Source organism: Desmodus rotundus, chromosome X (genome assembly GCF_022682495.2).
Source record: "Desmodus rotundus isolate HL8 chromosome X, HLdesRot8A.1, whole genome shotgun sequence".
NCBI classification, from domain to species: domain Eukaryota; kingdom Metazoa; phylum Chordata; class Mammalia; order Chiroptera; family Phyllostomidae; genus Desmodus; species Desmodus rotundus.
Genome location: NC_071400.1, coordinates 65,149,452 through 65,171,215, shown reverse-complemented (window position 1 = coordinate 65,171,215; position 21,764 = coordinate 65,149,452). Strand labels below are relative to the sequence as shown.

General features: G+C 37.7%; 1 protein-coding gene across 1 annotated transcript in view; it reads right to left on the bottom strand.

Annotated features, from left to right (window-relative positions):
• SHROOM4 (shroom family member 4) overlaps positions 1–21,764 on the bottom strand; it is a 229,667-nt gene that overhangs the window by 103,873 nt on the left and 104,030 nt on the right. Inside the window, exon 2 of the mRNA XM_045187590.2 lies at positions 13,691–13,842. Within this exon, the coding sequence (XP_045043525.2) occupies positions 13,691–13,842 (152 nt within the window). The remainder of the gene's footprint in view (positions 1–13,690; positions 13,843–21,764) is intronic.

Below are 21,764 nucleotides of genomic sequence, written 5' to 3'. Positions count from 1 at the left end.
GGAGACTGTTGATGATAAAAGAGTAAATTGAAGAGGATTCTGTATTCATGGGCTTGATGAACAGGAATGGGAATTATGCCATGGACAGAAATAGAGATATAAAGGGGGAGGTTGAGTGAGCTGTAATGCACAATTTGGAATGGAACTCTGCAGCTCAGGAAGAAGGTAAAGCATGGCAGAGGGACTTGGCAGTCTCCTCTATCCAGGAGAGAGGCAAAACCCTGGGAAGTGGATCATTTCATAAAAGTTGGCACACAAAAAAGATAAGGTAAAGAATAATATCACAAATGTGCTTTGGATGTAGGAAGATGTTTCCCTCAAGTACATAAAGGCTTTCTAAAGGAGGTAAAGAATGTGAGATGTCCCAGAAACAGTGGAAAGAATGCTTGGCTAGTAAACAGAAGCTGCTGGTTTAGTCCTACTTCTGTCACTTCCAAGCTGTGTTACCTTAGCAAAGTCCTTTCTCTTCGCAGGTCTCAGTTTTTTAACCTACAAAATGGAGTCGCTAAATATAGAGATTACAGAGACCCTTTTTAGCTGACATTACATTTACCTTATATTGCAGTTTGACTTTACTGTATGGCCTGTCTTTGGTTTGGCAGAAAGGCGTAGAAAATTTTCTAGGTAAAGGAACAACATAGAAAAGGCAAAGGCACATTTAAGAAATGAGAAGTAAACCAAGTTGGAACTAGTTGATGTTTACAACTTCAGTTATCCAACCTAAAGATTATTCTTTTTTAAGTATTTTTTATTGACTATGCTATTATAGTTGTCCTAATTTTTTTCCTCGCCTTTATTCCCCTCTGCCCTGCACCCTGCCAACCTTCATCATCCCCCTGTACCCCAGTTCATGTCCATGAGTCTTGCATATAAGTTCCTCAGCTTGTCCATTCCCTATGCTATTTTTAACATCCCCATGTCTATTTTGTACCTGCCAATTGTGCTTCTTATTCCCTGTACTTTTTACCCCTATTCTCTCCCTCATTTTCCCCACTGATAACCCTCCATATGATCTCCATTTCTGTGATTCTGCTCCTGTTCTAGTTGTTCACTTAGTTTTTCCTTTTGTTTTTTAGGTTCAGGTGTTGATAGTTGTGAGTTTGTTGTCATTTTACACTTCATAGTTTTTTATCTTCTTCTATTTTTTACATAAGTCCCTTCAACATTTCATAAAATAAGGGCTTGGTGATGATGAACTCCTTTAACTTGACCTTATCTGGGAAGCACTTTATCTGCCCTTCCACTCTGAATGATAGCTTTGCTGGATAGAGTAATCTTAGATGTAGGTCCTTGCCTTTCATGACTTTGAATACTTCTTTTCAGCCACTTCTTGCCTGTAAGGTTTCTTTTGAGAAATCAGCTGATAGCCTTATGGGAACTGCTTTGCAGGTAACGGTCTCCTTTCTTCTTGCTGCTTTTAAGATTCTCTCCTTCTCTTTCATCTTGGGTTATGTAGTTATGATGTGCCTTGGTGTGTGTGTGCTTCCTTGGGTCCAAGTTCTTTAGGAGTCTCTGAGCTTCCTGGACTTCCTGGAAGTCTATTTCTTTTGCTAAATTGGGGAAGTTTTCCTTTATTATTTTTTCAGGTAAGTTTTCAATTTCTTGCTCTTCCTCTTCTCCTTCTGGCAGCCCTAAGATTCAGCTGTTGTAGCATTTGAAGTTGTCCTAGAGGCTCCTAAGCCTCTCTTCATTTTTTTGAAGTCTGGTTTCTTCATTCTGTTCCAGTTGGATGTTTGTTGCTTCCTTCTGCTCCAAATTGTTGATTTGAGTCCCTATTTCCTTCCCTTCACTGTTGGTTCCCTGTACATTTTTCTTTATTTCACTTTGTACGGTCTTCACTTCTTCCTTTATTTTGCATCTGTACTCAATCATTTCTGTGAGCATCCTAATTACCAGTGCTTTGAACTCTGTATCTGATAGGTTGGCTATCTCCTCGACACTTATTTCTTTTTCTGGAGGTTTGATCTGTTCTTTCATTTGGGCCATATTTCTTTGTCTTGGTGCACTGATTACGCTGTAAGGGGTGGAGGCTTAGGTATTCTCCAGGGTGGGGCAACCCACTTTGCTGCATTTTGTTTCCTCACACAACCAAAAGAAATACAACAGCCAATTTAAAAACAAAAAGCAACCAGAACTGCCAGAAAATCGAACTGTATGGAAGTCCAACAACCAAGGAATTAAAGAAGAAACATTCATCCAGGCTGGTAGGAGGGGTGGAAATGGGAAGCCAGGGCAGAGAGGACCTGAAGCAAGGTGATGGACCACGCAGGAGAGGTAGCAGCTGGAGGACAGGGTGGTCTCACATTTGTGTACGAATAAGCCAGGAGGAACAACTGGGGAGTGAGACAGACCAAGAAACCCAGGGTTCCAGTACAGGGAAATAAAGCCTCACAACCTCAGGATGTAAAAACCTGTGGGGGGTGAAGTGGTGGGAGAAACTCCCAGCCTCAAAGGACAGTTCATTGGAGAGACCCACGGGGTCCTAGAACATATACAAACCTACCCACCTGGGAATCAGCACCAGAAGGGCCCAATTTGATGTTGGTAGCAGGGGAAGTTACGGAAAGTGGAGTGAGAGCTGAGCAAGTGTTCCCTTTTAGACCCCTCCCCCACATAGAGTGCCACAATGCAGCAGCAAAGGGGGTTGCCCTGCCCTGGAAAATACCTAACTCTATGTTCCTTACAATGTAACAGGTGCACCAAGACAAAGAAATATGGCCGAAATGAAAGAATAGATCAAAACTCCAAAAAAGGAACTAAGTAATGAGGACATGGCCAACCTATCAGATAGAGTTCAAAGCACTAGTAATTAGGACGCTCACAGAAATGATTGACTACAGATGCAAAATAGAGGAAGAAGTGAAGGCTATGCAAAGTGAAATAAAGCAAAATGTATGGGGAACCAACAGTGAAGGGAAGGAAACAGGGACTCAAATCAACAATTTGGAGCAGAAGGAAGAAATAACCATTCAACAGGAACAGAATGAAGAAACAAGAATTCAAAAAAATGAAGAGAGGTTTAGGAACCTCCGGGACAACTTTAAACATTCCAACATCCAAATCATAGGGCTGACAGAAGGAGAAGAAGGAAAGCAAGAAACTGAAAACTTATTTGAACAAATAATGAAGGAGAACTTCCCCAGTCTGGCAAAGGAAATAGACTTCCAGGAAGTCCAGGAAGCTCAGAGAGTCCCAAAGAAGTAGGACCCAAGGAAGCACACACCAAGGCACATCATGATTACATTACCCAAGATTAAAGAGAAGGAGAGAATCTTAAAAGCAGATAGAGAAAAGGAGACCGTTACCTACAAAGGAGTGCCCAGAAGACTATCAGCTGATTTTTGAAAAGAAACCTTGGAGGCAAGAAGGGGATTGAAAGAAGTATTCAAAGTCATGAAAGGCAAGGACCTACATCCAAGATGACTCTATCCAGCAAAGCTATCATTTAGAATGGAAGGGCAGATAAAGTGCTTCCCAGATAAGGTCAAGTTAAAGGAGTTCATCATCACTAAGCCCTTATTATATGAAATATTAAAGGGACTTCTCTAAGAAAAAGAAGATGATCAAAAATATGAATAGTAAAATGACAGGAAATTCACAGCTATCAACAACTAAACCTAAATAACAAAAACGAACTAAGAAAACAACTAGAAAAGGAACAGAATCACAGAAATGTAGATCACATGGATGGTATCAGTGGGGCGGGGAGAATGAGGGTAAAAGGTATGGGGAATAAGAATCAAAATGGGTAGGTACAAAATAGACATGGGGAGGTTATGAATAGTATAGGAAATGGAGAAGCCAAAGAACTTATATGTACAACCCATGGACATGAAGTAAGGGGGGTAATGCTGGTGGGGGTGGAGATGCAGAGTGGAGGGAGATAAAGAGGAGAAAAAATGGGACAACTGTAATAATATAATCAATAAAATATTCTTTAAAAAATAAAACAAACCCCAAACATTAAAAAAAAGAATGGCTAACTAACCCAACTCAAGGCATCAAAGAATGTATTCCACACACAGCACTGGCTAGTGTGGCTCAGTGAATTGAGTGCTGGCCTGCAATCAAGGGGTTGCTGGTTGGATTCCCAGTCAGGGCACATGCCTGGGTTGCAGGCCAGGTTCCCAGTAAGGGGCGCGTGAGAGACAACCATACATTGTTGTTTCTCTCTTTCTCTTTCTCCCTCCCTTCCCCTCTCTCTAAAAATAAATAAATAAAATCTTAAAAAAAGAAAGTATCCTAGACACAGTAACCCCAGAACTAAGTATTAAATAATGTTAATATGAAGGCATTAACTAAAGAAAGAAAGTGGAGAGTATGTTCCAAGTAGAACGGAGATAATAAAGGGTCACAGAGTTGAAAAACAGTATGACATTCTTGGGTAATGGTACTCCTCCAGCAATGGTATTACTCCTGTTGAGGAGTCAGATGAAGTTGCAGGTATAGATAGGAATGAAGACATAAAATGTCTTATACACCATGTCTCTGGGCAATGAAGGCCACTAACAAGTTTTCAATGGGCCTGATATAATTGAATCTATATTAAGATTTATCTCTCTGGCAACACTTTGGCAGACCAATCTGAGACAGCTGAGAGGCTACTGATATAGTCCAGAGAGAGATGATGAGGACATGAACTAGGGCAATAGCAGTGGCAATGAAGAAAAGAGAATAAATTCTGATAGTGTCTACAAGGTAAAATCAACGTAGCTTAGTGAGAGAACACAAGGAGCCATAAATGACTCAGGTTTCTCCCTTGGGTGACTAGGTAGATGAAAGTACCACAACTACTATTGGAAGGGGAAACTTTTACAAGCTTGATAATGAATTCAGATTTATACAAATTGCATATCAATTTTCTGTTGGGTTTTCCTGTGGAGATTTTTACTAGGCTATTGTGCATATGAATATTGGGGAGAAAGTAGAATTAGAGATACAGTCATGAACACAGAGGTGATCGTAAAAAACATGAATAAATGAAGTTGTTTAGACTAAATACATAGAGTAAGGGGAATCATGGGCCATGGTGATCTAAAGGAGACTGACAATAGGAAAAAATAATATTTGAGGCCTTGAAGAGCTATTGTAAAGAGAAAAGTATAATGAGAAAGCTAGAATAAGAAGAGATTGTTATCAGAGAATTCAAATTAGTCTTTCTCAACTAATTCCTGAGAACTAAGCCCTAATGCCTCAAGGCAGCAATTCTCAAGCTGTAAGCTTTTTACTAGGAAAGCTTGTTAAAACATGTTGCTGGGCACTACCTCTAAAGTTTTAATTCAATAGGTCTTTGTAGTGCCCAATAATTTGCATTTCAAACAAGCTCCAAAGTGGTATTTGCCAGTGAGAACCACAGCTCTAAAGCATCCATTGTGTGTAATGAATTAACTTCTCTTTTATGCTTCCAGCTATGTGTCAACCTTGAGGCAATTCAGATAATAGTCATTCAATTTACTTTCTTTGTTCTGTGATTCAGATAAGGAACACTGTCAGAAGACAAGTGAAAGTTGTCAGGGGTCCATGAGAGCAGGGACCATACCTATATAATTAATCATCAAATCACCAGACTCTAGCATCAGTTAGACATTCAATAAATATTTGTTGAAAGGTTGGCAAGGTCCATAATACAGTTGAGAAAGTGAGCTGCTGTTATTACAGGGTTTATTGCTGAAGTTAAGATCAAGGATCCATAAGACTAAAGTTTGACAGTTCAGAGAGTTCCAGACAAGATGGAGGCATAGGTATAGACCCTTTGCTTCCTCGCACAACCAAAAGGAGGATAACAACCAATCTGAAATGAATAAACAACCAAAAGCGCCAGAAAATCAAGCTGCATGGAACTCTGACAACAAAGGATTGAATTAAAAAATCAACCAGAACAACCAGACTGGTAAGGTGGCAGACCATGCAAGCTGACTCAGAAAAACTGCCAGGTGGACCTTGGGGGTGGGGCTGGCTGCCTAGCTGGGCGGGCTGCATAGGAGGAGCTGACTTAAGGGGACTTAGAGGTGGCTGTGGGCTACGGGGGTCATGGCAGTAGAAGAAGCTCCCAGTCTCACATGAGAGTCTGTTAAAAAGTGTGCTAGAGACAAGCAGGTGAGCTGCACTGTTCCCTCTCTGGCCCCTCCCCCACAGGCAGTGCCACAGTGCAGCAAGGAGGGTTGCCTTACCTGGGTGAATACCCAAGGCCCTGCTCCCTTACAACCTATCAGGTGCACCAAGACAAAGAAATATGGCCCAAATGAAAGAACAGAGTAAAGCCTCAGAAAGAGAGCTAAGCAAGGAGGAGATCGCCAAACTATCTGATGGAGAATTTAAAGCCCTGGTAATCAAAATGCTCATAGATCTGATTGAGCTTGGTCGCAAAATGAAAAAATAAATGAAGGATTCCGAAAGTGAAATGAAGCAGAATGTTCTAGAAACCAACAGTGACAGGAAGGAAACCAGGACTCAAAGCAATGATTTGGAACAAAAGGGAAAAACAAACATCCAACTGGAACAGAATGAAGAAACAAGAATTCAAAAAAGTGAAGAGAGACTTAACAAACCTCTGGGACAACCTGAAATGTTCCAATATCTGAATTATAGGGGTGCCAGAAGGAGAAGAACAATAGCAAGAAATTGAAAACTTATTTGAACAAATAATGAAGGAAAACTTCCCCAATCTGGCAAAGTAAATAGACTTCCAGGAAGACCAAGAAGCTCAGAGAGTCCCAAAGAACTTGGATCCAAGGAAGTACACATCAAGACACATCATAATTACATTATCTAAGATTAAAGAGAAGGAGAGAATCTTAAAAGCAGCAAGAGCAAAGGAGAGAGTTTCCTGCAAAGGAGTGAGTGCCCATAAGGCTATAAGCTGATTTCTCAAAAGAAACCTTACAGGCAAGAAGGGGCTGGAAAGAAGTACTGGAAGTCAGGAAAGGCAAGAACCTGCATCCAAAATTACTCTATCCATCAAAGCTATCATTTAGAATATGATAAGAAGGTCAGATAAAGTGCTTCCCAGATATGGTAAAGTTAAAGGAGTTCACTGTCACCAAGCCCTTATTATATGAAATGTTAAAGGGACTTATCTAAGAAATACAAGATCAAAAAATATGAAGAGTAAAATGACAACAAACTCATGGCTATCAACAAATAAACCTAAAAGAAAAGAAAAACAATGAAAACAAAAACTAAGCAAACAACCAGAAGAGGAACAGAATGAGAGAAATGGACATCGCACGGAGGGATTTCAGTGGGGAGGGGGAAGGGAGGAATAGAGAGGAAAAGTACAGGGAATAAGAAGCATGGTTAGTAGGCATAAGGTAGATGGGGAGAGATTAAGAATGGTATGGGAAACAGAGGACTCAAAGAACTCATATGTACAACCCATGGACATGAACTAAGGTGGGGGGGGAATGATGGAGGGTTGGGGGGACAGGGTGGAGGGGGAATAGAGGGGAAAAAATTGGGAAAATTAACAGCATAATCAATAAAAAATATATTTTTTAAAAAAGCAAAAAAAAAAGACTAAAATTTGTGATCCCCTAGTCTACAAGGGCAATGAAATCTTTCAACATGACAGCAGGAATTGGGGTACAGAAGATGACAGGTGCCAAAGTATAAAACAGAAGTGGGAGAATGACCTGGAAGCTGATAGATGATATTGGTAAGGAAATAAAAATGGTAAAACCTACTTGTTTGAATTTCAAAACTGAGGGGATTTTGCATGAGACTGGAGGAATAATGATTTGGAAGCTGTCTGTGGAGTGCTTGCCTAAACCAGGGAATATTATCATACTGTCCATTAAATTGTGTCTTGCTTTTTTATTTTATCATTTAATGTAGTGCCCTAAGACTTTACTCATGTGATCAAAAATTACTTGTATACATTTTATCTTTCTGTACAGTATTGTCATTTCCACCATATACATCATCTTTCATACATATTTCTTAAGGTCATTCCTAATAATTCTTTGTGTTCGGTTGCTATTGTGAATGGAATATATTTATCCTTATAGCTCCCAATTGGTTATTGTGATCTATTATTAATTTTAAATTAAAGTTGTGCTTCTTTGGTTTATCCTTTGAACTACATGTAACATGTTACTATCTCCTCATTAATTACTTAATAAAATCTTGAACATATGTTCATCTTTATATCATTATTAGAGTTAAGATTTTACCTTTTAAAATATTATAATATTTGCAATGAATTGTTATCATCCAATATTACTCAAGTAGATTTGATGGACTGTCATTTATAAGTTTTGCATCTAAGTTCACAAATGAAATATAATATTCTTCTTTGAGCAGTCTGTCATGTGTTGGTATCAAAATAACGTTAGCTTCAAAAATAGTTTGAAGAAACTCACTGATAAAAACATCTGACCCTAAGGTATTTTTGGAAGTTTCTCTTTGACAATTGTTTTCAATGTTTCTATAGTTACAGGTCCATTTAGTTTCCCACTTTTCAAGAATGCTTGGTATTGAATTTTTATTAGATATTTTGAATTTCTCCAAGATTTTCAAATTTATTAAGGTATAATTGTAGTAGTATCTTGGAATTTAAGACACCTTTGTATTTTTTACATTTTATCATTTAAATTTTATTTACACTTCATCTTTATTTTCTTGATTAAATTTTTTAGGAGCTTATCTACTTAATTCATCCACCCATTAAAAAAAGCCTACCCCTTATAGTTGAAGGGAAACTGCATTTACATTGGAAAATAATATAGAACTTCTATGCTTCCTGTAGTTTCCCATGTCTTTAATCTTTACTGAACTTCTATAGGGTAATATATAATTTATATATTCATAAATATTTACAAGAATAAAATATATATAATTTTATTGACTAAATCTCTCAAAATAAATAGAACAGCAACTAATGCAAGAATAAGAGAGTTGTTTGTCTGAAGGCTATCAGAAATTAATGTAATGAGTCAGTTAGTATACACTTAAATCAAAACCAATACTTTATTTTAAAATGTGAAACAGAATAAACTCAACATTATGTAACATTTAACATTTAATTGACATATATTTATTTTACCTTTGTATTTTAATTGTACATGAATTAGGGTTTTTCATAATACAGTGTTTCCACACTATGTATTCTATCACTCATTGGGGAGCCCTGGCTATACTTGTTAACCAATATTTCTGACTAGCTCTCATTATGCATCTACCAGAGACATATGTTTGCATGCCATCTGGTATTCTAACAAATAATGATCTTTTATGAAAGGCTGTATTTAAATAGATAGTATTCGTATTAGAAGGTAGTATATCATAAGGTAGAACTCTTAAGAGTTCTGTATCAAAAAAATCAGTGTTACTGTACATTTATTGTGTTTAAGACACTGGCCTAGGTGTCACAGCAAACAAAATATGACCATTGCCTTTAGGAAACTAAAAATCTAGTTTCAGAGATATGGACACACATGTAAACAGTGAAAAGTTATTATTAATTTATTGAATATATACTATGTGCTGGCCTCTATCCAAAGCATATAAAAATATAATAGTAAATAAAATAAAGACCATAGAATTACATGAATGGATAATAATAATGCCCTCAGGAAGAGTTTAACTGGTTATTTGGAAGGGAATTGTGTGAATATCAACACAAATGTGTAATTAAGAAATTCAGCATATGGACATATATGTATATTCAACAAAAATATAATAAAATAGTCCTAGGACAAGTGCATTTTAAATAAAAACCTACCCCTTGGTTCATATTATATTGAGTTCTTAGTCATGTAATTTCATTCTTCATTTTTAATAATGAAATATTTAAGGTTATGAATTTACTTTTGAATATTGTACTCAAATAAGTCATGATCTCATTTTTGTTGTTTTTTATTAGTCTGCTAGTGTTTCTTTGGGACAACACATGTATATAAATATGTTCTTAAATATTCAAGCAGTTGAAGTCTTTTGTTTAATTTGAAAAAGTCTTACATTATCATCTGAGAACAGCACAAATATAATTTCCATTTGTAAGAGTTTTCAAAGGTTTTGTGGTATACCATATGATGATTTAAAAAAATATTCTCTGGCCCTGGCTGGTGTGGCTCAGTGGATTGAGTGCCGACCTGTGAACCAAAGGGTCGCTAGTTTGATTCCCAGCCCCAGTAGGGGTGTATGTGAGAGGCAACCACACATTGATGTTTCTCTCCCTCTCTTTCTCTCTTCCTCACCTCTAAAAATTAATAAATAAAATCATCCAAAAATATTCTCAATATTTCTCTAAATGTTCTCTGAAAAAATGTTCTCAGAAAAGAGGGTGTATTCACTGTCTATAAAATATTTTTGATATTTATTAATTAGATCTAATGGATTATGTTTTTCAAATATTCTAAGTACTTATTTTTTGGTCTACTTCATCTATAATAGTTAAATTACATGGAAGTCTCCCATAGAGAGATTTCTGTAATTTTCTTCTTGTATTACAAACAGTTTTTTTCTTTACATGTTTGAATGCCTTTTTTTGTACACAAAAATACAGCCTATGACTACAATATCTTCAATATAGTTTATATTTCTTATGATTATAAAATAAATTTCTTGGGACCAACATGATTGTATGGTTATTGTTCCTGCTTTTGTTTGTTTGTTTGTTTTTTAAATAGGTAAGTGACATGATCAATGACTTATTTGGAGAATAGATTGATTGGGAGGAGGTAAGACCAAAATATGAAAAACCAGAAACATGAGTGATTGAACTAAGAGAAAAGCTACAGAAAGTTTTTTAGGGGGCTGGTTTGAAGGGGACTGGGTTGATGGGAACTGGGGCAAGTGAGAAGAGTTGGAGATAACACTTAGATTTCTGACTCAGTTGACCATGATATAAAAGGAAATATAGGAGGAAGATCTGGGCTGGCTTTTCAGAATAAGCCATTTTTTAAAGTTCCGTTTTTTTGTATATTCATTCCAGAGGACTCAAGCCCAGACCTAATGCTCAGTGTTGAATCTTTGTCAGTTGACTGCATACTTAAACCAAAGTCTTTCTACCTTAGTCTAAAACACTAGGATAAATATTAAATTTCAGGGAGAACACATTTATTTTATGTGCTATGAGCTCTTTCATAAATTCAAGGAACAACTTACACTAACAAGGAAGGAATAACTATCCTTCCTATACTATCTCCAGGGTAGTTGATAGGTGAAGGTTATGCTTTCCACAAGGGGGCAGCATCATTTAATAAGCCTCCGCTAGGGGCTGAGAACAGGAGCCTGAAAGGGGAGACAACATAGTTTCAGGGAGCCGTAGGACCTGCCACACCAACAAAACCAAAGGGTCCTACTATCTCCAACGTTATAATTAAGTGACTGGTAATGGCAGATGTTGCTATAGGAGAGAGAAAGAGGACATGGAGCTTAACAAGGGAAGATGAGTGGGTGACACACCTGACCATTTCCGTTATTATAACTGGTTCAGAAACTACCTTAGATAGTGTCTACATTTCCTATAAGTGCTGTTATTTCTGTTATCTCTGTATAACCAGTATCTCATAGGGATCTTTATTTCCTGTTCAGGTCTTTGTCACCCCTAAATGGTTTCCCAGCTAATCATGTTCTCTGAAGGTTAGGTTGCAAAGCACACTCCAGTTCTGATGCTCTCCTTATTTAATAATGTTTGGTTACCCTGATTATGCTTCTTTTATGCCCTAGGGAAATGAATGAGACTGAAATTCATTGAAAGCCCATTATGTGAAAGACATTTTACATAAATTGCCTCATATAATCAACACAACAATGTCATTATAGAATAACCATTATTTCCCATATGACAGAACTAGGAAGTAACATACATGGGTCTACCTGACTCCAAAACAAAAACTCTTCCAAATATACCATGCTACCCCTCCAGGAAGCCTTAATTAAAACCTAAATCTTGATTAATCCAAGACTGAGTCAGTGACAATGTATCTATTGTATAAGGCGTTACTTAACACGTCACCGCCTATCAAGATACAGGGCAGGCATGGCTTAATATTAGGTGCCAGCAGGTAATACAATAAATGACTGTGATCCTATATAACTTCACCCTTACTAACTGAAAATCCTTTTACCCTAAGTATTCCTTCCTCAGGATAACTCATTTGGATGTATGTAGAGCATGAGAACAATGGAAGAATTAAAGATGGCTTCTGTGTTTCTGGTTTGGTTGACTGAGGGCATGGTGGTGTCTGTCACTGTGATAAGGAGCTTGGGAAGATAACATTTTAGGTTTTGAGCATATTGTGCTTGAAATGCTTCTGAGACATCTAAGTATAAATGTCCAATAGGAAGTTGGTTATATGAGTCTGGGGCACAAGCGATATACTCATCCACATATTGATAGTAATTGAAGCTCTGGAACTGGGTAAGATTTTTCCATGGTATATTAATGAAGTCAGAAAGGTGAAACTTGGGATGTTCAACATTTATGGGATGGTCAAAGGAAGAGGAGGTAGAAACCTGGTTTTAAAAACATAAACAGAGAGGTAAGAAAAGGACAAGTAAATGGGTATCTTGAAAGCAAGAAAGAAGAGTTTCACAAATGTGGGCAGAATCCATTGACTTTGACAGTTAGGTAATATGTAGCTTTTGACAGAGTAGTTTCAATGGAGTTCTGAAGGTCAAATTTATACTGCAGTGGGTAGAAACTGAAATGGTAGGTGAAGAATTGAAGACAGTGATTATAGAATCTCCTTTAGAAAGACCAAGTATAAGCATAAGGAGGAAGATGGGGTAGTAGCTAGAGGGAGAAGTATAATTGTAAAGAGACACTTTAAATTCTTTTTTCTACTAAAAATAATTAAGATGGAGAAACTTAGGCATGTGTATAGGAAACAAACTAATAGACATGAAGAAGCATAAGCTCCAGTAGTACAGAGCAAAGATGTAGCAGCCATATGGAAAGCTCACCAGTAGTCACATGTTTGACAGCATCAGAATGACTATGTCCCAAAACGCTCTTACCTTACTTATGCTTATGCCACTCACCTTACCTGGAATATCTTTTTCCTTCTGATGCTTTATTTGTCAAATTCTACACACCCTTTGGCTCAATTTCTACCTCCTCTATGAAGTCTTACCCTATCAATCTCTTCTGAAGTGCTCTCTTTCTTTTGAACTCCAATAGCAATATCTGTTTGGACAATCCATTTGACAATCATCCTTTACCCTGCAAAATCTCCTTAACTGCTTTCTTCAAAAGTGTATTGCTAATTATTTTGTCACATGTGTGTCTTTTCTCCCCTGTTAGACTGTACACTCAAGGGTAGGGTTTCTATGCTAGAGTTTGCCACAGCCTCCAGAATGCCTACCATGGAAGGTAGTAGGATCTCTTTAAAGGTTGAGTTGTGGTAGCCTGTTATGAAGGAGAAGACAAAAAACCACTGGGTTAGGTAGGCCCTTGGCATGTATTGAGTCATTTCATTCTCTCAATAGCAAATAAGGAGACCGAATCCTGCTGAGATAAAATAAATTTATCCAAGGGACACAGATAGTATGTGACAGTATCAGGATTTGAACCTAAGACCCTTTATCCTATGTCTTCTGCTTCAGTTGGCTGCAGAATTCTGTTCATGGGAAACACCTCTTTCCTTGGTGATACTGACACAGATATGACTCTACTGAGCCTTTACTACCAACCAAGTGGTTTCAGCTACCTCTGCACCTTGCAGGACATCTCCTTGTATCTTACCTCCTGACAATCAGCTTGAGGATCCGGAAGGAGCCTTTGATGAGGATGAGGGCCTCTTGGCGGGAGCCATACAATGGCGTGCCATTGATATTCACCAGCTCATCACCAGTCCTCATCTTCTGGGACAAGGCTGCCTTGCCCCCATCTTCAATCTGTGTTGCAAAGAACAAAAAATAGAAAGCAGGTGGTGAAGCAACTCTTTCCCCAAAATTCGACTCCCTGGCTCTCCCCAACTTCTGAGCCACAAGTAGTACTGGGGCAGGGGTGGGGGTGGGTAGGTGAGGAATGGCTCCAGGAAGCTCCAGGCAGCAGCTAACAAGCTGATCACAGGCCATTATTTACTGAAGGCAAAGCTTGGGCAACCCCTTTGAGGAAGGAGGCAACACAGTAATAGCACGATCATCTGGGGAGACAAACACTTCTAAATACAAAAATGATGCTTGGAAGGAACCCTACAATATGGGCTAAAGTAACAGAATAACATAGAAAAATGTGCACGTAAATCAGAGCCAGAAGATCTAGGCTCTAGAAAAATCACCTTTGGCAAGTCCTCTCCTTATCTTTGAACACACTTTGAACTCTGACAAACTTGAGTTTGGATCTTGGGTTGAATACTTCCCAGCTGTGAAACCCTGAGCAAGTTACCTAATATTTCTGTGTCTCGAGGATCTCATAAGTGAAACATAGATAACAAGAGTACCTACCTCACAAGGTTGTTAGTATATGAAGGGTCTGGGAGCAGTAAATCCTCAATAAATATGAGAGCTCTGATTATTATACCAAGGGGGTTGACTTTGAAGGTGGCTTCCAGCTCATTATTCTGTGAGTGGAATTGCAAATTCAAAAGATACAAAGTATGCACAAAGTAATTGATCACTTATCTGTCTCTTCAACAAGTACCTAGCACAGTACTTCCAATGTCTGGCACATAGTGGGCATTTACCAAAAGCTGGGAACCTGGATGTTCACCATTCCACTATAGCCTATAGAATTTATATTGGCCAGGACAATCTTGACAAGAAGGTATTCAGTTTCAGTAGAGCAGGACAATCTTGGCAAGCAGGGATGGCAGAACATTGAAAGCAAAGTCATAAATAATAGCCACTGGGGTATGCAAAAGAAAAGCAGAATGTCCCCCAAGGGTCCGCACTCATGACTACTTTCATGCATAATATATTCTTTCTATCCAAAGGTGACTTCTACCAATTGGAACGTCAGTTCCATCCATGGTGGTAGGAGTAATTTCATCCATCTGTTAATTCATTCTTCAAGTTTTTAGTGAAGTTATAGTATGCACAGGACAACATGCTAAGTGCTAGAGATACAGAAAAGAACAAAGAACACACAACTCCCAGCCTCAGGAGTGTGGTATCAACTAAAGTTCATATTTCCACACAGATGGTCAAGTAAAAAAAAGGTCCAATCCACTGATGGAATCAGGAAGAGGTGTTTGTTGTTTCTCCCAAGAGCGAGGAAGGTGAGGGTGATTAAACTACACAATCCTTAGGGAAAGGTAGATTCTATGTGGGGCGACTATGCACTGGTTTCCACCGCACGTGTTTTTACACTTCCACTCTTGTTCCAATCTTCCTCTCAGTCTTTAATAGCATCCCTCCAATCTATCCCACACCATGGAAGTTAGAATATTGCTGAGCTTTAGGTTGGCCAGCTTATGTGCAATTTGGCAGATAAGACCTGAGTATAGAGAAAAATGTTAATTCAGGTTTTTAAAAACCCTATCAAATAAATAGAAATTCTGAGTTAAATCATGCTTATTAAATTTATTGCCACTAGTCCAACACTTTTTTAAAAAGTTAACCTTTGTTTGATAAATTATATGTTAGCCAAGTGACTTTGAATATATATATCTTTGTTCTAGTATTTGGGCTACCACTCAAGACAAAACAAGCCAATATTGGTAAATGGGGCATAACTCTCAGCAAATTAATTAGGATCGCACTCTTATTTCCATTGTCATTATCATTATTATTTCACAGTCACTGTTGCCTGCCGCAAAAAAAAAAACACAAAAGAGAGAAAGAAAGAAAAAAAAAGCAAAGTGTTGTACTTGAATTTCAGGAGTTCTATTTGAATGACTCATTTCTTTGGCATCCATGGAAGGCCCTCAGCCTCAGGCAGGACTTTCAACAGATACCAGCCATTTGAAAGGACTCCGTTAGGCTAACAAACAACCACAAACAGGAGTCTAACTCATGAATGCTAATGTATTTTTCTGTTGGTATACATTAGTCTTCATTCACTCTACTCTTTTTTTATTCATACATCTCAATTATCCATATTACTGTTACCTTCCATTCAATATGTATTGATACTAAGTACCAGTTCAGGTTAACTAAGCACTTTGTTACATGAATGAGATTTCTGTTTATTCTAGGCCAGAACATGAAAAGGGGGAACTTTTTAAAATAAAATGTTTAATTCTTGCTGTACCAAATACTCAGGCATTTTGCATTCCCTACTGCCACTTTGGTGGTCACTATCTCAGTCCTTCCTTAGATTACACAGGCTAACTACATATCCCTTTGCTATTCCATGCCCTTTCTCAGCCCTCAGGATCATCTTTCTCAGGACAGAAATGGTGAGTGTAACAATACCACTTTAGCACAAGTGTGAGGTTTTGCAGACAACAAAACAGCAAATTATGGGCACAATCCCAGAGTCCAGACTGGTCCAGAGCAAGGAATGAAACTTCATTTGGTTTAAGATCTCTTGGACTCTACCCCAAACTAGTCCTTTCTCAGACACAGGACATTTACTGAGCTATACAACAGATTCCCTCTTACACCTCCTGATTTTTTGATGCTTTTAAATATTATTGTTCACTAGTCTTTCTCCTCCCCCACCTCCATGTAGATTTCTGGGATCCAGCATGTCTTCCATTTATTGTTTTGCCTCCTGAGAGCTACTTCTTCAGGTCAATGGCTCAACCACACATTTGTTTATATAGAACAGGGGCGTAAAACTCATTTTCACCAGGGTCCACATCAGCCTCGTGGTTCCCTTCAAAGGGCCGAAATAATTTTAGGACTGTATAAATGTAACTACTCCTTAACTGTTATGGAGTTGAAATTACATTTGGCCCTTTGAAGGAAACCACAAGGCTGATGTGGAGCCCAGTGAGAATGAGTTTGACACCCCTGATATAGAAAATAAAGCAGCTGTTCCTTTTTCTAGCAAGGATATGGAAATGGAAATGGAAAAGGAAAGGAAAGGAAAGGAAAGGAGAAGGGGAAGGGAGGGAGGAAGGAAGAAAAGGAGGGAAAAAGACATGTACACAATTGGGCAAAAGTAGGTTTACAGTTGTGAGTATGCAAAAGTTTATCCTTATATTATTATTATTTATTATTGTTCATACAAACAACTGTAAACCTACTTTTGCCTCACCCTGTATATTCTTCTCTGAAATGTTTTGTTTTCCCTCTCCAACCATCCCACTCATAACTCTGGCTAGACCCCAGGAAAGGTGTGAATCAACAAACTTGTTGAGATTAACATGCCCTGCTTGAGGGGCTGTATAGCATTATGTTATGCTGTCCATTCAGTAAGGCTGGTCAACTTTCCAGCTTTTCTTGAATCAGATCTTCAGGGTGGCTTTCTTATTCCATTTGAAGTGTTGTGAATTCTCAGATTGGACCCAGATGCATTGGAATGTCAGTATAAACATACATCACAAAGCCCAGTGTGAGTGATGGTTAACCTCTGTGTCATTTTGGATTGTCCAAGTGATCACTAAGCTAGCAGTGAGTATCTCAAGTAATTGAACATCAGTTATGTAAGGTCATATAACCAAAAGCCAGTGGGTGTCTAGAAAGTTGGGAAGAGCTAATTAACCTTGGACAAGTTCCTTTCCCCTCTTTTGGCCTTTTACCCTTACTGGTAAAATGTGGGGTTCTGACTAGATGATCTCTGAGAGCCCTTGGAGCTCTAACATTCAATGACCTGTGAACAATAGCAAAGTCATGCAATATTCCTTCTGCTGACAGATAATCCCAGCTTTTCATGCCCATTGTACTTTGCCTTCATCCATGTTTCATGCCTCCAAAATGGACTAATTAACATTCATCTCTCATTTTCCTGTATTCTTTATCTATTGTTTAAGAGTGGTCCATGAAGGTTGGAACACTTAAAAAACACAGTTGGGACACTGAGAGAAAGAGATTTCTGAAGCCCCATTTTGTGCTAATGAGCTGGCAATTTGGAAATTTTTCACGGGTCTTCAATGCAGCATAAAGGGCTCTGATAGCTGTCAACAAAGTAACAAGTTGGCCCCTTGAAAGACAAGACAAAGAAAAATTGGCTTAATGGCACTTACTGGCTTTCTGGTAGCTTTTATTTAGTCAGATATTGGTAGATACTTGCTTGGGTCTTTTGAATAAATTTAGAAGATATGAGAAAGTGAAGGAAAAAAGTAAAATCAAGTTTATCTTGGAAAATGCAGTTGGCAAAAGTAGCAGCATCTGCAACAAAAACCAACTAGTATTAAGTATTTATAAGAATAGTGTAAGAACAGCATTAAAAATCAATGACATGAGTTTGAATATCTCTGTTTGCCACAATAAATTCATTGGAAAATCAGCCATTGACTAAAACTTTCTTGGCCAGTTCTAGGAGCTTCTTGCCAAATTGCCAGGCCATATTCCTACTTCCACGAGCTAGTCTAACAAGGCAAACAACATGGTTACTTGTTTAAATTGATATATATTTTTGCAAATAGACAGAAAAAACCACCCAGAATATAGTAGCTACATTGCCTTAAGAAAATAAAATATCCTCTGAATGTCTTTTTGGTACCCTCTGAAAGATTTTTAAGTTTTTAGTAATACTGCAGACATTCATTCAGCAATTTGGTCTTCTCTGGGGAGCCAATGGAAAGAAAATGTAGAGGCAGAGATAAGCTGGATTTGAGAAGTTCAACTGTTTGGAAGTAGAATCATCAAATAATGATAAAGTGTGTGTTTATTCTGAAATTTAGTTTGAAATCTTGAGTAGACCATCGGTTTGGTACTGTTTCTGATCTGCCCTGTCCTCTCTACCTTAGTGATTGATATCCCTTAGAATATGATCATGATAGGAGAGATTAATCAGAGTGCTCTTGACGAAGGAGATACAGGCTTTGAAATCTCTGCAGTCTTTTGCATTGACTTTCAACAGTCTGATTCCAGGTTGCAGACATACTGGCTGCCCTAACTTGTCTCTCATAGCAACTCTCTCCCTTCAAAATCCCTCTCAAATTTCCAAAGTATGGAAAAAGATTAGAAAAACAAGAAACTCTAATGTTTCTAATTTCATCTTCCCTACCTTATCCCAGCTTCCCAAAAGGCAAAACAGAAAACAGAAACTTCTTTCTTAAACAAAGAATTCAAAAACAACCAATTACAAAAAAAATGTAAGCAGGCCTAGTTCTAAGTAGTAATCCCTATATGGAGACAGATTGAGGAAGTAGACATCATGGGAGAATATATTCTTTCCTTCTATCAGGTAACAAGCAGATGTTCAAATCCTACAAAGGGCTGTTCTAGAGTGCAAAGTTCTATGAAATCAGGCCCACTGGCTCCCCTGACCTTGGATAAAGAGAACTATGCTCTGCACCACAGCATGGCCCTTTCCCTACAGACAACTCCCAAATTGATTATTCATCACCTAGTTTACTAATCCTCACAACAAAGGCCCTCTGAGCTCCAAATCATTAAACATCCCTGGGGATTAGCCCAAGACAGATTCTAAGTATCTATGCCAAAAACTCAGTCAAAAGCCAAACTCAGCTCTAGGAATTTGGTGATGAGGAAAGGGGTAGGGAGTCAAAAGCACTATATCCTACATTAGGAACCAAAACCCAGTCTGTCTTTGCTTCTACCAAGTCAGATCATCCTGCTGTCTCCATAAGTCAGATAAGGGGGAATAAACATTACTATGCAAGAGTAAACTTAGGCTTTCTTCCATTATCGGCAATATACTCATTGGGGTCCTGTTCGCACTTTGCAGACTCTAGCCAATTGTTCACACTGAAGTCCTTTGCTGACATTATTACTATCAGTGGTGGTTTAGAACGATAATATCCACAGTAAGGTACATATATCCCAGGTTATACACAAGGTGATCTACTGAACAGGAGATACTGAAATCTGTATTATATTCATGCTTATCTAAAAAATTAAAAATCAAGCTTATTAATATTTAATATTGTGGTAGTGAATTATATCACTCATAAGTAGAATTATGTATATTGAAGACACATGCTCAAAATATTTTTACTGATGTAAATTTTTACTTAAAAAAATCTGGCAAGATCACAGCCTTAAATGACAGGACTAAAACCATAAAGCTTTTGGAGTAAAAAAAAAAATAGGAGAATATCTTTGTGACCATGAGGTGGGCAAAGATTTCTTGGGCAGGATTAAAAAAGCAATAACCATAAAAGAAAGAGTGTTATATTAAAGTTCACCAAATAAAAAAATGTGTTCACAAAAATGCCACTAAAAAGTGAAAAGGCAAGCCACAGACTGGGAACAAAATATTCACAATACATGTATCTGACTAAAAGCTTATATCCAGTATTAAAAACTCATACAAATCAATAAGAAAAAAAACAACCAATTAGCAATTGGCAAAAGACTTGAACAGTCACTTCACTAAATAAGAAAGTCCAATGGCCAATAGGCATATGAAAGGTGCTCAGTATCATTTTTCATCAGAGAAATGTAAATTAAAGTCACAGTAAAATATCACTACACATCTACCAGAATGCCTAAAATTAAAAAGACTGAAAATACTAAGTATTGGCAAGAATGTAGAGCAATTTGAAATTTACATTGTTGGTGGAGGTGTAAAATTTTACAACCACTTTAGAAATCTGTGCACCTTCTCTTGGACTGAGACATTCCACACTTAGGTATACCCAAAAGAAAGAAGTATGTGTATCCACAAAAATACTTGATTGCTCATAGTAGCTTTATTCATAATAGACAAAAAACTAGAAACAACCCATGTGTCCATCAAAACACACTCATATGCAAAATAGCATAATATACAGCAATAAAAAACAAACTACTACTAAATGCAACAGAATGGATGAGTCTTAGAAATATTTCATTAATTGAAAGAGACCAGTCCTGGCTGGTGTGGCTCAGTGGATTGAGTGCTGGCCTGCAAACCAAAGGGTCGTTGGTTCGATTTCCAGTCAGGGCACATGCCTGGGTTGCAGGCCAGGTCCCCAGTAGAAGGCATGTGAGACGCAACCACATATTGATGTTTCTCTCTCTCTCTTTCTCTCTCCTTTCCCCTCGCTTTAAAAATAAATAAGCAAAATCTTTAAAAGAAAAAGACCAGACTACAATACATACTGTATGATTCCATTTTACACGAAGGTCAAGAATAGACAAAGCTAATCAATCTATGATGAGGAAAACTCAGAATAGTGGTTACCACTGGAAAGGGTGTACTGATTATGAAGACATATGAGTGTAAGTTTCATGGGTAATGGTAATATTTTACATATTGATTTGGGTGCTGTGTAATGAAAATATACATATCTAAAAATTCATGGAGATTTGTGCATTTTACTCTACATATAAATTGTTCCTTAAATTAAAAAATAAAGAACACTAGACTATACAGATTATATTTCTGAGGTAGTGACCAACCATCAGGTACTATTTTCACATACTCAAGCTTTAATCAAGGTAAAGCATTTCACTTAAAAGGTAAATCTTTACAATTATGAATTTTTCCATTGTTCCTCTCTGCTTTGAAACACTATTTGTCTGCCCCACTCCTCCCAATAAAGTGGATAATTTCAATAGGAAATGAAAATAAAAACAAACCTGCCAACTGATACACCTGAAACTTTTAAAAAATCACCAACCAATTTCTATCTTTACATATCGTAAAAATAGAATCAATCCCTCATCCAATCTTGGAGCTATTTTCTGCTCCTCTTGTCTATACCAGATATGCCTCTTTCTTATGGTCCCAAGAGTTCCTCATAGACACTCAGAAAAGCAAAATTTCCAATCAGGCCATTGTCACACAGGCAACTATCTCTTCTTCAGGCATC